Source organism: Amia ocellicauda, chromosome 11 (genome assembly GCF_036373705.1).
Source record: "Amia ocellicauda isolate fAmiCal2 chromosome 11, fAmiCal2.hap1, whole genome shotgun sequence".
In the NCBI taxonomy this organism is placed as follows: Eukaryota; Metazoa; Chordata; class Actinopteri; order Amiiformes; family Amiidae; genus Amia; species Amia ocellicauda.
The window spans coordinates 5,425,886-5,443,721 of record NC_089860.1 but is presented as its reverse complement, the minus strand read 5'-3'; the positions used below and the strand labels follow the sequence as shown (position 1 = coordinate 5,443,721).

General features: G+C 38.4%; 1 protein-coding gene across 3 annotated transcripts; it reads left to right on the top strand.

Moving 5' to 3' along the window:
- The first annotated feature begins 1,303 nt into the window (after positions 1 to 1,303).
- On the top strand, positions 1,304 to 17,473 carry rab24 (RAB24, member RAS oncogene family). Of its 3 annotated transcripts, none has more exons than XM_066716446.1 (10): positions 1,304 to 1,688; positions 3,111 to 3,165; positions 3,518 to 3,682; positions 5,546 to 5,614; positions 6,561 to 6,639; positions 11,879 to 11,946; positions 13,305 to 13,404; positions 14,081 to 14,131; positions 14,452 to 14,514; positions 15,375 to 17,473. In XM_066716446.1, exons 3-10 carry the CDS (start codon positions 3,566 to 3,568, stop codon positions 15,437 to 15,439), a joined length of 612 nt encoding a protein of 203 aa, XP_066572543.1. In that variant the 5' UTR covers positions 1,304 to 1,688; positions 3,111 to 3,165; positions 3,518 to 3,565; the 3' UTR covers positions 15,440 to 17,473. The 3 variants fall into 3 exon arrangements, with proteins under 3 accessions (XP_066572543.1, XP_066572542.1, XP_066572544.1); XM_066716445.1 differs by having other exon boundaries at positions 3,478 to 3,682; XM_066716447.1 differs by lacking the exon at positions 3,111 to 3,165 and having other exon boundaries at positions 3,478 to 3,682.
- The last annotated feature ends 363 nt before the right edge of the window (positions 17,474 to 17,836 follow it).

Here is a 17,836-nt window from a genome sequence, read left to right as displayed (position 1 = left end):
CTTGGTTTGTGGAACAGCAAATTCAGGGTTTTATCAAATTCTGTCTCAACAGATCTCGATTACTTGCTAATCTCGCTTTCTGGAATACCCCCCAGGAGACTTTAGCCTAACCTTGGTTAATCCAAGAAAAGTGTTAAACTGGTTCTATGATACCAGTCCTATATGTTATTTTTCCATCCATTTGCAATTTAAAATTATTAGAATATTAAGATAAAACTATTATTTTAATATAAATAGTTGCATAAGAGCAGTTGGCTATAATCCAGTTAATAATCATATGCACAATAATTGATTTATATCCCTGTGTACTGATGGTATCAATTGATTGCAATTTGCAACTGTTTATTTTGTTGATTAAGCAAAACATGTATATAATTCTTAGATAGGCTGAATATGTATCACCTGTGTGCCATATAGTGACATTAGGATGGATTAAATTAAGTGAATGCAATTAAGGCAACTATGTATTGCCAATTAACTAGCACGGAACAGATTTTCATTGTCGAATTAAGGTTTTACGTGACTGTTCAGGACTTTGAAGAAACATTTTGTGCCAAAATAGTGTCCCTCATTAAATGTTAATTGTTTCCCAAAAATCAAGCTGCGCTTTTTTCTATTTTCTTTCACACAATTTAAGAGACTCAGTGATGTTCCTTTATGTTCTGCGCTTCATTCAGGGACAATTTTAGGGAACAATGTGGTAAGCACTTGCGGTTGCATTTGACATGAACCACATTCTTGAAAAACTTACTTCCCAATAGTTTATTCAACTTATAGCACATTTCATACAGGGTGGGAAAATTCGTGTACATAACAAATGGTGGAGATTTTTTAACCACCCATAAACATTTAAATACAATGTTTTCCCTCACGTGCTTCATGGTTAATAAAGAAAAAAAACACGAAAAATGGACTCAAAAATGTGTCAGCTTTTAAATAGAATAAAGCGTAAAGAATTGTACATCAAAGCGATTTTTAAAGGGTGATTTGTAGAACTGAAAAATTGTATTAATATTGTTAAGGTGCAAAAAGTTGATGTGGGACATTGACATCTTTCAGAAATCCCTTCGCAACGAACATGATGCCCTTTTGAAAAAAAAAACTGATTGTGTTTATAGCATACAGAGTCGTCTGTCCATCGTCGTGTCGGGAGATTTAACCGCAAACGATGTCTAAAAATGCCAGCACTAAAGTCTCCACTCTCCTTCTATTTTCAGGAAATCCCACTTCAGCCAAAGGAAAGCGAGGTTATTTCACTTCCTGTCCCACCAGCCAGCAGCTCCGCCCCACGATACCTGCTACCGATGCCCTTCAGTTCCTCTTTAACACCGACAGCGCTGCCCATTTGTGCCGGTTAACAGCAGTACCTGAAATATGGGCAGTGCTTAAAATATTCACAGCTTCCCTAAATAATGTAGATTTTTAATTCGTATTGATGAAATACGACGGAAAGACGGTAACTTAAATGCAATTGAACCCGAGCGGCCCCCTGTTTGCAGTAGGGGTGCTACACTAAATCGGATGCTGCTTGCTGATGATAGCTCATCTCTGGTACGCATTAATGCCGACTCAGGCTGGAACTCACAAATTGTGAAATTTCTGAGACCTTAACTTACAACACAAATGTCAAATTGAACACTTGTCGTTAACAAGTAAAAAAATGGAAACTAAACGCGTATAGATTGAAGGTAAGTGTTGTATTTATTGTTTTGCTTTCGATTACTAGCTTAAGCTACGCTTTTGGATATGGATATTTGCGCCAAGTGCACTCTGTGTCGTAACAAAAGCATAGGGACTGAAGCCACGATGAATATTGACTGTACAGTATATTATTGACAGCGTTTGCTCTTGTATTGAATCGGTGGACGCGTCCTTTGGGCGTGCCACTCACTCCATCGTTACGAAACAGTGATCTGAGATGTTTGCTAATCTATTTTATTAGGTTTTATTTTTATGCTAGTTTTTGGCAGCTGATGGATGTGAGTGAATTATAATTTCCTGTTATTTGGAGTTCTTAAAGAAAAACAACAACAACATACAAACATCATGCATTTTCGAAGTTGAGAAAATCTCACCTTGCCTTGGATTTTAGTGGCATATTAGTACACGTGGTTATTTTAATTCCTGTTATTATTACATGTATACACAGGTTATCTAACGAGGTTGCTCAGGCGATTTGATCATAGAAGCAGAGGGCGATGCCATTTTAAAATATTGTGTATGATATGGATGGCATAGCAGCCTATGTAGCCTACTACTCACAGCACACCAGAACAAGGAGGTGAGGGGCTGCTGTGGTGGACAGTTTGATCATCCTGACAAGAGCATTTATCTATTCACGTCCATGTCATCTCTCGGCGTCTGTTGTCATAATGTAGTTTCATATTTGTTTTGGTGGTTTGTGTGTGTGTAAGATGGTTACTCATTCCTGACACGTATTCACGTGTAAGATAAATCGAGTCCAGAGAGCAGTTTATGAGCAGGATGAGTGTGAGAGAGGGTGGAAAATCGCACTTGTTATATTAACAGCCTTGGGGAAGTCGCAGTAGTTGGCCTACTCCAGTACTACCCGACACACCTTCATGTTTGGGGCACTTTTTGCACGGAGTTCTGCACAGTAGCGTTCTGGTACAATAAAGGAGTTTAGCAACTAGCTCGGTCCTGACCGGTTAACTACTGTGCTGCCGCCCAAGTTGGTTGATACTACAGCGGATGCATTACAATCCTGTACACAGTATAATTTTAGATTACAGTGTAAAGAAAACAAACAAAAAAAAAAACAATACTGATCCGGGATTATGGCCACAATCTCCTCCTCCCCAAAACAAACAATCAAAGACAAAACAATCCATTTAAGATATTTATTATAATACATGTAACAGCTAGCCTTTATTTCAGGGTGCTTCTACAATTGAAGTATAAACAAAATAATAATAGAACACTTTATTTTTAAGCAAAAAATAAAATGAACAAAAAAAAAGTTTCTAAAGTCGCTCTTTTGATGTATTTTAGGCAAAATTGAGAGGATTATGTCATACAGGACAACAGTACTGGGTTAGGATGTTAGTACTACCTTTTGAAACTAAGCCTAACTCTCATCTCATTTTCAGGCTGTTTTTTCTTCCAACCCATTGTCCTTCTCTGCTGCTATGCAACAGATTAAAGGTTGGTGATGCTATCAGACCTTTCATGATTTAGCTGCTAAATTAAGATGATGATAAAGCACGAACATTGTACTCAAATACTGGAATATAAAATTCCAGGAAGTTTTGTACTTTTTATCATATATTGTGCTATGTACTTCAAGTTAAGTTGTTGATTACATAAAGCCCTTACCTTACCCTTTAAACCTCCTAAATATTAACACCCATCAGCATAAATTAATGTGCTGTTAAGTGTTGTTACACTCAATTATAAAGGGGGACCTAACGTTTCTTTAAAATGCATCATTTGACAAATATTTTTTTAATCTTCCAGCAAGAGCAGTGTTGTGAGCTGTGCCCTTCCCCCAACCCAGTTCTCTCTTAAAGACCCCCGCCCCAGACCCCGTCTCCCCTCTCCCATCATGAGTGCCCAGCGTGTGGATGCCAAGGTGGTGATGCTGGGGAAGGAGTGTGTTGGCAAGACCAGTCTTGTGGAGAGATATGTGCACAATCGCTTCCTCATGGGCCCTTATCAGAACGTGAGTGCCTTCTAATGTGGCAACATTATGATCTGTAACTAAGACTGTACAGACTTAGCCTAAATATGCTGAAGGCCAAAGAATCAATAAGCCACACATTTTAGACAATTCTGCCTTAAATCACATTCCTACTTACAGCTTGGACAGAGGAGCCACACAGGCTGCAGTGAGGTCTAGCAACGCAATAGAGTCCCTACGAGTCCCTCAAAGGCACAAAAGGTGGTTAACAAATTTGTTCCAAAATATCACTCCCTGTTTTTAAATAATCAGCCCCACCCCAAATATCTGAGTTCTAACTGAGTGTCTGCAATCAGGTCGCATGTATAACCTGTAATTGTAATCCACCATTATAAAACTTGTTTTCAAGCATAATACTTGTGAAATTTAAATATTTAAATAAGTATGTTTTTTGCATAGTCATTTTCACATTTCTGTAAGTTTAAATCACAGGTGTCAAACTAAGGGACAGGCTACACATTATGTTACAAGTAGTGTACCTTAAATCAAAATAACCTTTTAACTCTTTAACTTTAAAATGTTATATCTGCCTAATTCTAGGGTCACACTACACGTTTTCTATAATCCGACCCGAGTTGGAGAATGGTGGCCAGTTCATACATAATGATTCATGTCTTCTGCATCGTGAACACTACACGATTGTTAAGTACAGCTCCAACACAGTCTCAGAACTCCCCAAATCTTGTGGAAACCTGCATGATCCATCCAGAGAAAAAGTAAACAAACATGGATCTGGACACTCGGCTCACTGCTGATTGTCTATGAGGACAAACGCAAAAAGCGTAGTGAAAAGAGGATGTGGGTGAAAACATGGCTGGGGAGGCGAGGGCAATAGCCTGTATACTCTGCTGTGAGAGCTGGAGGTGATTAACAGTCACAGACTATATCCATCCCACATTATGAGCATTGTATTGTAGGTATTGATATTTTGCACAGACCTGAGTCACTTACAGATACTAATTGGTATTGAAAATATTATCTTCTCTCTATTACAGTATTTTTAAATAACCTGCCCCAAAACAACCATTGTTATTTGAAGTATTTGAATAAATAAGCTACTTATGAAAAATCAAATACTCTTGTCATTTTTGTTCTTCCTGGGCTTTTTTTTTTCTTCAATCAACACAACTCTCATTGGCTGCTGCCGGTCTCCGTGTGACCCTGATCACATCACCCTACGCGACCCGTGCCGTTTGAGTCGTAAATATTATACATGTTTAATAAAATCATAGGGGCGCCGACTAGCTTACGATTGGATCAGAGGGCAAGCAATGGCATCGTGGACCGTCTCACACTACACTGTCATCGGGCACACACTCTGACCAAGCTGCTTGTCGTCCCGATCAGTGCAGATTTGTCGGGAGGGCCCAATCAGGCAAAAAATTGTGTAGAGTGACCTTAGCTTAATTGATCAAATTACATGGTTAATTTGGTAGTTAAAAGTTCCAGCTGGAAACTGCATTACTCCTGGAGCTCAGTAAATGAGATTTTCAAAAATGTTTACAAGCTTATTACAATAGCGATTGCATTGCAATAGAAGTGATACTTATGCAAATACAAAATAATCACTAACTACAGCAAATCTTTATATGCATGTATCATTTAGTTCACCAGAAATTGTTTGAAAATAAATAATTTCAATTGTTGAATTATAATAACTGTTTGTAATAGGTCTTGTAAGATGATACAAAGTCCAAGATACAAGATACCGTAAAATTTGAGGAGGAGCAAAAAAGTTGATAAGTGTGCACATTATGTTTGTGCCTGCCTGCTCCTAGATAAGTTTAAGTCACTTGCTGCTGATATAGAGGTTGATAACTTATTCAGATTTGTTTACTTTTACAGACTATTGGAGCAGCATTCGTTGCCAAACCCATCCAAGTGGGAGAGAAAGTAGTGACACTGGGAATATGGGTAAGCAATGGAAATCCACAAATCATGTAAAGTGAGTAGATATCCTTCTAGAACTGCCATCTTACTGGGTTAATAGTACACGACTCCTTGATGCTTGGTCTCCATGGTCACAGCTAGACCTGTGCAAATTGCTGTGTGACTAAATTTAAAAAAACACTTTAAAAAAGTATTTGGATTGGAACAATTGGGACAACTGCAGTTAAACTAGGGCTGTCAAGTGGTTTCCGAATATTTTTCCTTTAAGTGATTTTCGGAATGCAAACTATTTAATTCAGCGGTGTAAAGTTCTTAAATCTTTGATGTAGTTCTGCATATAGTCTCCATTGTGCTTTCAATTCGAACAGAACAGTCAGGTTTTTGATTATTGTCACCTCAGACATCTCTCCTTGTTTCACTTCAGACTTTACGGTAGAATAAATTACAATAACTCCAAGCAAGAAGGGGAAATTGTATGTATTTATTTTTAAACCCCTACTGAAGTGGTTACACTTGATTTTACCTGTGTGTTTAGAAGCTATATCTGCATCGGACACCAAGAAAATCAGGTGAAGTCCAGTACCGACAATCTGTATTATTGATATATTTATATACTCAATGAAAGTATTCAGGAGACTCTACATAGAAGGATCTAATTTCATTTACGAGCCAAACTGCTGAAATGAAGGTTCAGGGAAAAAACTTTGGTTCAGACCTAGTTTTAGCAAAGGTTATGTTGTAAAGTTTGTAAAGATACAACAACAACAAACACAACACAATGCCTCTTTCCTTCACTTTGCTTTTACTAAAACCACAAAGTAAAAAGTTTGCCACATGTAAAAACTTTTTTTTTTTTTTACCCCCTCCCCATAACTTGTCCCAAAACAGTGGGGTAGACCATCCATTGATGGTGTGGGTGCTGTGTTATAAGTGGTGGATGCGAGAGCTCTGTTTCTTAACCTTTTCCCAGGACACTGCTGGTTCAGAACGCTATGAAGCCATGAGCAGAATCTACTACCGGGGAGCCAAAGCAGCGATCGTGTGCTATGGTAGGGACACTGCTCTTGATCACCAGGGCCTTAAACATGGGCACCCACCGACTTTCCTAAAACTAAGAAGAAATTAAGAATGTTCTGCTATACTCATAATTAATTCAGTTCTGGAGTTAGATCAAGTGACGTGGGGCTGAATTCATAAGAGTCCATGGCAATTCGCAATGTCTGACACATTTTAACACTTTACACTCAGCCCCATTTGTGCCTGGTTGGAACTACTTAGATTTGCAAGTGTTTAATATGGACATTATAAGGAGTACAGGTATGTGACACCTATCAAATTAAGCTAGACAACCTGTACTATAATATTCTCAGTGGTGGTTCTAGCTTGTATGGCTCCCTGGGTGAACCCACTTTCAGCGCCCCGCCGCCAACCAAAAAAAAAAAGCACCATTCTGTGCTGTAATAACTAATTTTTATTAAGACATTTGGAACAACACAAATAAATATACAATTTAAAACTATATAAAATATATACAAATAAGACTCATAAATATCAAAAATAAACAAATTGTAGTATATAAATACAAATAAAAAAAGAGAATCGAATTAATACACTGTTACGCTATTGCTAACAAAAAACACACAACTAAATTGCACAAATTCTAAATCACACAAATACACAAATAGAATAACACACTTATAAAAAAGAGAACCTGATTATTACACTATTTCACACAAACCAGAAAACAAATGCAACTATGTCTGTGAAACTATATATTCACAGTATTATGAATGAATTGTGGTTTATTTGGTAGCATTTCGTAGTATGACTGATTTTACTTATTGCATTAGTACTGTACAAAGTTAGAGGTGCGCTATTTGATAGATTCCCCCGCTTCCCCTACCTCGGGCTTCCAGTGGGGAGACCTGAGGTCAGCCTACCCCCGCCCCCCTCCCCATCTCGTACTTCTGAGTGGGAGACCTTCCCAGGCAGTAGCCTGCCTAGCTCACAAACTAGAATCAGGGCGCCCACTCCGACAAGGTTAATTGGCCCACAGTCCCACATGGTGACATGATATCATTGATGTGACGTGCAAATGAGCAATAGAAAACAGATCATGCAAATGTCACCATTCCAATTTTTTTTGTGTGGGCGCCCTGTGCCGCCCTTAGCAAGATGCTGCCCTGGGCCTGCCCATGTCACCTATACATTGAGGGGAAAAAAGTATTTGATCCCCTGATGATTTTGTACGTTTACCCACTGACAAAGAAATGATCAGTCTATAATTTTAATGGTAGGTGTATTTTAGCAGTGAGAGACAGAATAACAACAAAAAAATCCAGAAAAATGCATTTCAAAAAAGTTATAAATTGATTTGCATGTTAATGAGGGAAATAAGTATTTGACCCCTTCGACATAGTACTTGGTGGCAAAACCCTTGTTGGCAATCACAGAGGTCAGACGTTTCTTGTAGTTGGCCACCAGGTTTGCACACATCTCAGGAGGGATTTTGTCCCACTCCTCTGTGCTGATCCTCTCCAAGTCATTAAGGTTTCGAGGCTGACGTTTGGCAACTCGAACCTTCAGCTCCCTCCACAGATCTTCTATGGGATTAAAGTCTGGAGACTGGCTAGGCCACTCCAGGACCTTAATGTGCTTCTTCTTGAGCCACTCCTTTGTTGCCTTGGCTGTGTGTTTTGGGTCATTGTCATGTTGGAACACCCATCCACAACCCATTTTCAATGCCCTGGCTGAGGGAAGGAGGTTCTCACCCAAGATTTGACGGTACATGGCCCCGTCCATCGTCCCTTTGATGCGGTGCAGTTGTCCTGTCCCCTTAGCAGAAAAACACCCCCAAAGCATAATGTTTCCACCTCCATGTTTGACGGTGGGGATGGTGTTCTTGGGGTCATTCCTCCTCCTCCAAACACGGCAAGTTGAGTTGATGCCAAAGAGCTCGATTTTGGTCTCATCTGACCTCACAACGAGGTGAGATCTTGCATGGAGTCCCAGACCCAGAGGGAGACTGACAGTTATTTTGTGTTTCTTCCATTTGCGAATAATCGCACCAACTGTTGTCACCTTCTCATCAAGCTGCTTGGCGATGGTCTTGTAGCCCATTCCAGCCTTGTGTAGGTCTACAATCTTGTCCCTTACATCCTTGGACAGCTCTTTGGTCTTGGCCATGGTGGAGAGTTTGGAATCTGATTGATTGATTGCTTCTGTGGACAGGTGTCTTTTATACAGGTAACGAGCCGAGATTAGGAGCACTCCCTTTAAGAGAGTGCTCCTAATCTCAGCTCGTTACCTGTATAAAAGACACCTGGGAGCCAGAAATCTTGCTGATTGATAGGGGATCAAATACTTATTTCCCTCATTAACATGTAAATCAATTTATATCTTTTTTGAAATGCGTTTTTCTGGATTTTTTTGTTGTTATTCTGTGTCTCACTGTTAAAATACACCTACCATTAAAATGATAGACTGATCATTTCTTTGTCAGTGGGCAAACGTACAAAATCAGCAGGGGATCAAATACTTTTTTCCCCTCACTGTACCTACATTTGCTGCTGAATATGCTGCATAGTTGGTCATTATTAAACAAACTATATTATAGTACTACCCATTTTCTTCCCAATTTTTTTTTTTTTTTTTTTTTACATTTTTACTCCATTAAAGTTTGTGAAATCTTGATATGAAAAGTTAGTTGAAATACCACTCAAATTTAAATTTGTAGAAGTTGTTGGGTGAAAATAGCATAAGAAATTAAGGAATAATGTGCATTTGAAAGAACCTAGCCTATGCGGAAAAGTTTAGAGAGAATTTGTACCACAAAATACTTGCAAAAGGGCCATTATAAGGGACATTATAATCATGTGGGACCAATCAAATTAAAGCATACAAACTACAGAATCAGTTTCTGCATTGTTGATCATGATTAGACACCCTGTATTGCAACACTACCATCTTTTTTCCCCAAGATAAATAGCATAATTATGAATTATGACATTTGTGGATTTTATGAAAATTACAAGCTGGGTAAAAATTGGATAAAAAATAAATATTTTTTGTGTATTAAAAATGTCAATTCTCGAACCCGAATCAAGCTTCCCCCCTACTTTGCATTAGAAGTCTCCTTTCCAAAGGCAGCACTGTGGCTCTGGACTTGTAACCGGAAGGTTGTGGGGCAATGCTGTTGTACCCTTGAGCAAGGTACTTCACATAGATTGCTCCAGTAAAATACCCAGCTGTATAAATGGGCACAAATGTAAGTCGCCCTGGATAAGGGCGTCAGCTAAGTATCTGAATTATTATTTGATACATCTGGTGTAACGATGTATATGGCTATAATAGTGCCAGAGTTATTAATGGATACATCTCAACCCATCGGTGGGTTGAAAACAATGGGGCTAAGCTCAAAACAAAGGTAGTGGGCTACTGGCTGAATACCAAGTGAAAGGTATAGTTTGGAAATGGAAAATGCTACACAGACTGACTGGCGGAGTGCACAGAATTGTTGATTCTTCTTCCTGCTCCTTTTTTCTTTTTTTTTTTTACCAATATATTCCTTTTCCAAAATGGATAGCTGGTTCAAGTGTAATGCCATTCCAATGTGTCCTTTTACACAGCTGTTGTTGGAATGTTTATGATTTATTTGAACACAATTATTTCAGATGTTTCCCCAAACTTTCCCCAAATTGATGCAAATATGATCCCTTTTCTCTGCCAGTACAGGGACCTTTGATACTCATTGCAGGAGCTTTTCCTTCCAATATAGAACTTTGGGCTGTTTCCCTACATTGGGTATTTCCTGCCTCAAATTATCCTGCAGTTAATTGTGTTGGATTGCAGACTTTTTTTCAAGGGATTGCTTGCAAGGCATTTTTGTTTTTTGTAGTAAGAAAGTGGCATAGTATAATTATGAGACTTTTTTTGTGTGCTGTTGCAATAAGGGGACATGTTGCTAATTAGTAGTCATCAAAATAACCATCAAGGACAGATGCAATACAGTACTTTCTCTGTTGTACTTCCCTCTTTCACCTTCCTTGTCTCTTGTACTTTTGTTCCATCTTTGAAGCACTGTACACTTAATTACTATAAATAAATAAAAGCAAGAAGGGTGCCTCCAGTAAATACATTGCCTAAGTGGTAATGTATTCAGGGTGTGGCCTATTGATTGGGTGAGCTGGTCTACATTCCAGCCTTTGGCGGGGAGATCCCAGGGAGGGTGCACGATTGGCTGAGTGCTGTTGAGGGGGGAGTTGGGCCAGCTGGGGAAAATTCAGTTTTCCGCATCTAAGTGACTCCTGTGGCTGTTCACGTGCCCGCAGGTTTGTCTTATGAGCTACTACCTTTTGGATTAAATAATCTGTCTAGTCTCTAGTGTGATGCATTAACTGTAGGTACTCTGGGCCTGCAGCGTGGAAAACAGCAGATGACTTTGACACTGAGAATCTGAGGACAAAATGCTTTGTCTTGAGTTCAGTAGTTGGTCACTCCAAATTGAGGAGGGGGAGGGGGTGTTGAAGGTATCCAATAATACCACACAATAATACTGACAATAATATGTCAACACCAGATGCTGATAAGGTTAAATATTCCAAGGCAGCAAAGAAGCTCCATTCACTGGTCACCTTCAGAAGAATTTGCTCATAGACGGTGACAAGGAATCATGCTGAGGTTCCAATGACTCAGTGCTCATCTTTCTGGGGCAGGGGCATCTATATTTAGAGTCAGGAGATCTGTTTCTCTGTGGTGTTTGAGATCTGTAGATCCTCTAGCTTGCTCTGTATTCTTCTTTAAATAGAAGTTGTAGATCAGGGGAAGAACTACTTACTATCCCTCCGCATTAGGGCCTGCCTACTAGAACTCTAGGACATGTGCAGCATTCTGACTCTGTTAGCTCTGAAGACATTGAATTCCCCACAAATATCATGTGTAACCATCCATTCTTTTATTTGACAATTCTAATGTCTGAGTTTTCTGAAATTGGCACACCCAGTGAGAACACTCTGATTGCTACCAGGCCGTACTGTGTTTGTGTCCTCTCCCTTTTCTGCTTAGTGTTGTGCCCTGTTTACATTTCCACATGGAGACTGCTCATTTAAGCTGTGCTCAGTGTTACAAATGTTTTACTTACTTTCATTACACACTAAACACCATAAACCCTTCCCATTCTATGGTTATTCATATGTATAGCTCTGTACACAACATGAACTGAAATATTTCCATCCAATGGTGAAGCTTCTAACTTGTTGATGTTTTTACACACCCCCACCCATACTTTAGATCTGACTGACAGTAGCAGTTTTCAGAGAGCCAGGTTCTGGGTGAAGGAATTACAGAACTGTGAGGAGGTCAGTCTGTTTTTCTCATTTCTGATGCTGTGATGATTCATTTAATGGGCTTTGTCAGTGCCAATGCTTGTAAAACTGAGTGGGTGCAGATGTTCAACATGCTTTTATCAAAGTAGGGAACATGTGGCTTTTTGGTTGCTTTTTCAGAAATCCTTCATAAAAATATAACTAATCCTCACCCCTTCCCTCCTGGACGCATTTTGTACTTCCTTAACTTAAAGGGATACTTTGATATTTTGGCATTTCTTACTCACCCAGAGTCATACGAATACATGGATACCTTTTTAACTATGTGTTCCAGTTTGAAGGAATTTTGAATTTAGCATTTTGTTAGCTTAGCACAATTGCTGGAAGCAAATGGTTGCAAATTGTGTACTCTCAAAAGGAGTAATAGATCTTTTAAATACTAAAAAGCTTTGGTGTTTGTCATTTGTAGTCCTGAAATACTATAAATAGTAAGTTAATAGTTCAATAAATTAATGTACTGGTAGTCAATAAATGTTTCCACATACTTCCTTATTTTTGGACTGTCGGTTCTGCCTGTGCTCTGTGTTTTCATTCACACACAGGAAAGCCTATCCTTGCCTACCTCCTCAAAGCTGCATAGTTCGGCGAGAGAGTTCCAAAATAAACAAAATTTAACTCATTAATCAAAATACTTTTGAAATTGTACAGAAATGCAGAGAATACTTGTGCTATCCACCCAGCTTTTAAGAAGTTAAAAGAACTATTACCCGGCTTTTAAGAGTTAGCAATTTGTGATAATTTGCTTCCAGCAATTGTGCTAAGCTAACAGAATGCTAAATTCAAATTACTTCATACTGGACGCACAGAATTAAAAAGGTCTCCATGCATTCGTATGACTGGGTGTGTAGTAATAAAAAAAAAAAAATCAGGCTCAAATGGCAAGATACCAAAATACCCCTTTAACTACCCTACTCCCCACCCAGATTCTCCTTACTACTGCTCTTATTGCATAAGTTTTTATTCTTGCTCGTTTAATCAGTTGGAACCGTCTCATTATCTTTTGGTTATTATGCATGCTTGTCCTCACTGCTTGTAGCACTAATGTCACTATTGTTACATTTCTGCCCACACTTCTTGTGAACTACACCCGTATAAGAACCTTGCCCTGTATTTTTGACTTTGGTCAGATAGATCCTCGTTGCTGTTTTGTAAAAGGTTTTGTGAAATTAGTTTATTTTAAGCCTAGTGTACATATATGAACAGAGATGCCCATGAACACAGACTGGATATTAATAGCAGTAAAGTACAGTGGTGACTGTTCCAGTGTGTTCATATCTACTTCCGCAATACATCCGACATTGCTAATTTTGTTCCTCGATCCTTTATTGCAGCACTGCCGAATTTACTTGTGTGGTACAAAGAGCGACCTGATACAGGGAGACCGCAGCACCAGAAAAGTGGACTACCACGACGTTCAGGATTATGCAGATGGTACACACTCACCTGACCACAGACTCCTCCTCTTGTCTCTCTATTCACATCCTGTGCGTCTTCTGTCCTGCTTGGACACAGGATCCAACATGTTAGAGAAAGCGGAATGGTCAAATGGAATCTAACCTGACTCAGTCCGAGATAGCTTGTGTATAGGGTGCATTTAGAACTATAATATTTTGGGTGACTTCAGTCCTGGTGAGTTTGTAGTAACTAATCTCCTTGAGGCAGTATATATGATATTCCAAAAATTACCCCTGCTTTAAGATGATGTAATCATAAAAGGCTTCATGTAAACCTAGATATGAAATACCTTTAATGACTTGTTAGGATCCCAAAAATATTTTAATTCAAGGTTAACCATGGTCCGAACATGTGCATTTTGGAAGCTGGTTTTAAACCATTTATAAATGTAACCATGTGTCTGTCATTTCAGAGGCTATCAATTCTGTTTACTGCTGAAATTACAGTAGTAGTATATTTTCCTAAAAGGTTGAATGGTTATATTACAGGTCAAAAGGTAACTTCCTGTTACACTTTTAGTATTTTCAGGCAGAACCAGTTTTTATAACACCCAAACACATACTTGCCTTTAGATGTCAATAGGAATGTGGTCTGATGACTAATGAGAATGTTGACTGCTTTTCTTCCTGATGGTCTTTTTCCTGCTCCACAGAAATAAAGGCTCAGCTGTTTGAAACTTCAAGTAAAACGGGGAAAAATGTTGGTGAGTGCTTCCTTATCTCTGCGTTTCCTGGAAATGGATGTGTATAGATTTTGCCCATTTCCCAGAACGAAATTTGCAATACACAAATAGTATGCCAGTGCTGAGGGGGAAGAATTTAGATTATCTTGCTGTATTTGCAACTTTTTAAGTTAAATTACTCATTACTCATGCACAATATTTTTGTTCTGCAGTAGAGAGCCATGACGCATCTACCCAGAACCTGTTTATTTTATGGAGCAGCAAAAATGTATGGCTTTACAAGTTCTCTGTCCCAAGATGAGGCAACCTGCTGATTCAGGCTCTCTCTTTGACTTTTGCAGATGAGCTCTTCCAGAAAGTAGCAGAAGATTACTACAACAGCAGCTCCTTCCAGCTCATGACAGGTCAGAGTTCACTTCGGGTGTGGATTGACATTACCCCTCTCAGACACCCACAATATGCATCTGAACATGTGTGTCTGTACATTCTCTTCCTCTTGAGTTACTACTTAAAGCACAATATATTTATAATAGCAATGACTACTTCCCTTAAGTGTGTGCATCTCTTTACAAGTTTCAGGTTGATGCAAGGACAGGCCAGAAGGTTTAAAGCAGCTGCTGTGACACTGACTGCAGGAATGCTTTGTTTTCATAATCAGTTTAACTGCAGCAAACCATGCAGATAGCTGAACTATACAATTGTTATATAAATGTAAGGCAGAATTTTTTACAACCATCTCTCTGCAATCACCTTAATGATCTGTTACACTTTTTAAAATTGTGTTATTGCACATTCAGGAATTAAAAAAAACACACACACACACACACACACACACACACACACATTATATAATGTGTTTTAATATTTTCCGAATGTGCAGATCCCCCAAAATAATGCTGTTCTCTGGTACGTCCCATGAGTACAAATGTACGCAAAGCCATGGTTCCAGTATAAAAGTATAATTGATTTTTCAGTCACGTGTTATAGTGGCCTTATTGCTACATCAAGGTTAGTCCTTACATTATTGCAGGACTCCGTATATCCTCTTATTTTGCACATTCATGTTGCACTGAGGTGGACATCAAATCAAATTGACCTACCCCCAAAATTTCAGATTTAGTTTTTACCTAATTGAAGTTTAATTGATTGTCAGAGGCTACCGTCCTATTTACTGCTTAAAGACGCCATGAGTCTGCTGATGTGTGGATGTGAAGGCTGCTTGCATTAAACTCTGCTGTGACTGACCCAATGCTCCTGTTCACAGAGGACAAAGGTGTGGACCTGGGCCAGAAAAAGGGCTCCTATTTTTACTCCTGCTGCCATCACTGACCTGGGACAGGTTCAAGACCAAGGGGAAGGGAAGGGCAGAACCAGCTGAAGCTTCAGGCTTTAAAAAAAAATAAAAAAAAAATTTGTTATTTGCATTTCCAGTTCTGAAAATATATGAACAAACAACTTGCTCAGCAAGGTGAAAAGACTAAACCAGACTCCAGATAATCCAGTTGTGGAATTGACCATTTTTAAGTTTTGTTTTTTCCCCTTCCCCCTGGAACAAAGCAGTGGACTGAAACATTAACCTCACGATTGCCTTCCTCCTCTGAATGCTCTTTGTTTAGATAAGCAAAGAGAAAAGGGAAAGACATTTTTAAACTGGAATTGTGAAGCAGTTTTATTTATAGTGACTTGCATTTTTTTTTTTGTATTATTGGCCTTATTGCACTGAAATGAATACAGTCTATACTTCAATGGCCTGTGATCTAGAATAGTCTTATTAATATTATATATATTCAGTTTACAAGGGTATGGGCTTTAATTGGCTTTTTTTAATCCCTTTGCCCTATAATTTGTCATTTCCTCTGATTTGCTCTTTGGTTTATCAACTGAAATACAGAATGGTGCATGTTCAGAGTATTTATTCGAGTGAACTCGGTCAAAATAAAACTTTTAATCCAAACCTCCACTGCCCCAAGAGAAAGGTGGAGTAAACTGGTTTAGAGAAAGAAATCAAGTTTCCTCCATCAATCTTTACTGCTTGGTATTTCAATATTTGACTTGACTTCTCGTATAATATTTCATACACAGGTTAGCTGGGTTAGAGCTATTTTGTTTAGTTCCCCCCTAGTTTTCTTTGGTATAAGGATATTCACTTAGTCATTACAATGCTTTTAGTTCCTTTGTGGATTCAAAAAGACCTCACAGAAATCAGTCATTTTAAACATTTAGTGCCTTATGGTACAAACCAAAAAAAGCATTATCACCACCATCCCTTAAACATTCTAAATTTAACAATTTAACCATCTCACTTCTGTTTATTTGCAAACAGTGATGTTGATTTCACAGCCTTAAACATACGATCAGAGATTAAAATCTCAAAGCCATTTTGAAATGTACAATCAAGATAAAGCACCCGAGTATGTTTATAGTTTTTTCTACCATATTCTATCAACTTATTTTTACCAACTTATCAACTTGTTGGCTGGGGTAAGGAATATTTAAAAGCATCTGAAGCTATAACCTTAGTTTCATAGTTAATTTCTTCCTTCACCTTTTGCCTTTTATGATTATGTATAGAACATTGGCTAATTTCAGGGATGTAAAACAAACCATTTACAAGGACTGCAAGACTTCTACAGTACTCAATGATGGCAAAACTGATTAATGAAGAACAACTTTGAAAATTAGAAATAGGATCAACGAAAAGGTAAAGAGGCAGCATACATCCAGCAGGGCAAGTTTAATTACCCCTTCTTTATAAATGATGAAAGGGTGAGTATATATTCTAAAAACAAATAAGCTTAAGTGGTTGAGACCACAACAAACACAGTGACCTAACAGGCTTTATCACAAACTGGATATTTTGTTGGCATGAAACCTGTTGAAGTTTTAATTCAGACGTACTGGAATCTTGGCAACAAATAGTTCAAAGTTCATATCCAGGGAGATCTGATTGTGCCAGCTGCCTTACGTTAAAATCAGATATTTTGGGATGTATTTAGCATTGAATTTAAGAGTTTAGCACAAGGATATCAATTTGTGTCTTTGTTTATTTAGAAAAATATTAGTTATATAGATTTATATTTTGTTCCTGAAAGGCATACATCAGGCAAAAGCACAACATTGGAGTACTTTGCAGACTGTCTGAACCCTTAGGCAAAATTCATAAAACTCAGAAAGCAAACTGTAATTTCTGCACCCTTTACTGCCTTTACTGCTCCGTTGTATCGGGAGCAAACAGTGGAACATTGACTGAAATCTGCTTGATTGTTGGGGTGAAACTGAGGTTGTGACAGCATTTTGTAGTGTTATTTGTGGTAAACCAACCTAAATGAAAACATAATAAAAAAGGAATTGGGCTTCTTTGTAGTGAAATGTCCTGCTTACCTTTATATTTATTTTGGTCGATGTCTCCTGTCGTCGAAGACTTGGACAGCTGCAATAAACACCCCTTTTCTGAAAATCAATGTGTCACAGATGTTACCACATATTACATCTCAATTGTGGTTTTCATTTGTATTCATAGTAAAGTTATACACATTCTACAAATGAAAGACTAAGGGATAAAAGGTAGTGAGGGAATGACTAATTGTGTAGATTGAATATTGTCAGTGTTCTGACTGAATCGCATTTAAAACTTACTAAAGAATGCTTACTATAATCAAACCCTGGTTATCACTTCTTTGCTCGAGCTAATCTAAAGCCACTGACCAAATGCATCCATTTTCTGGA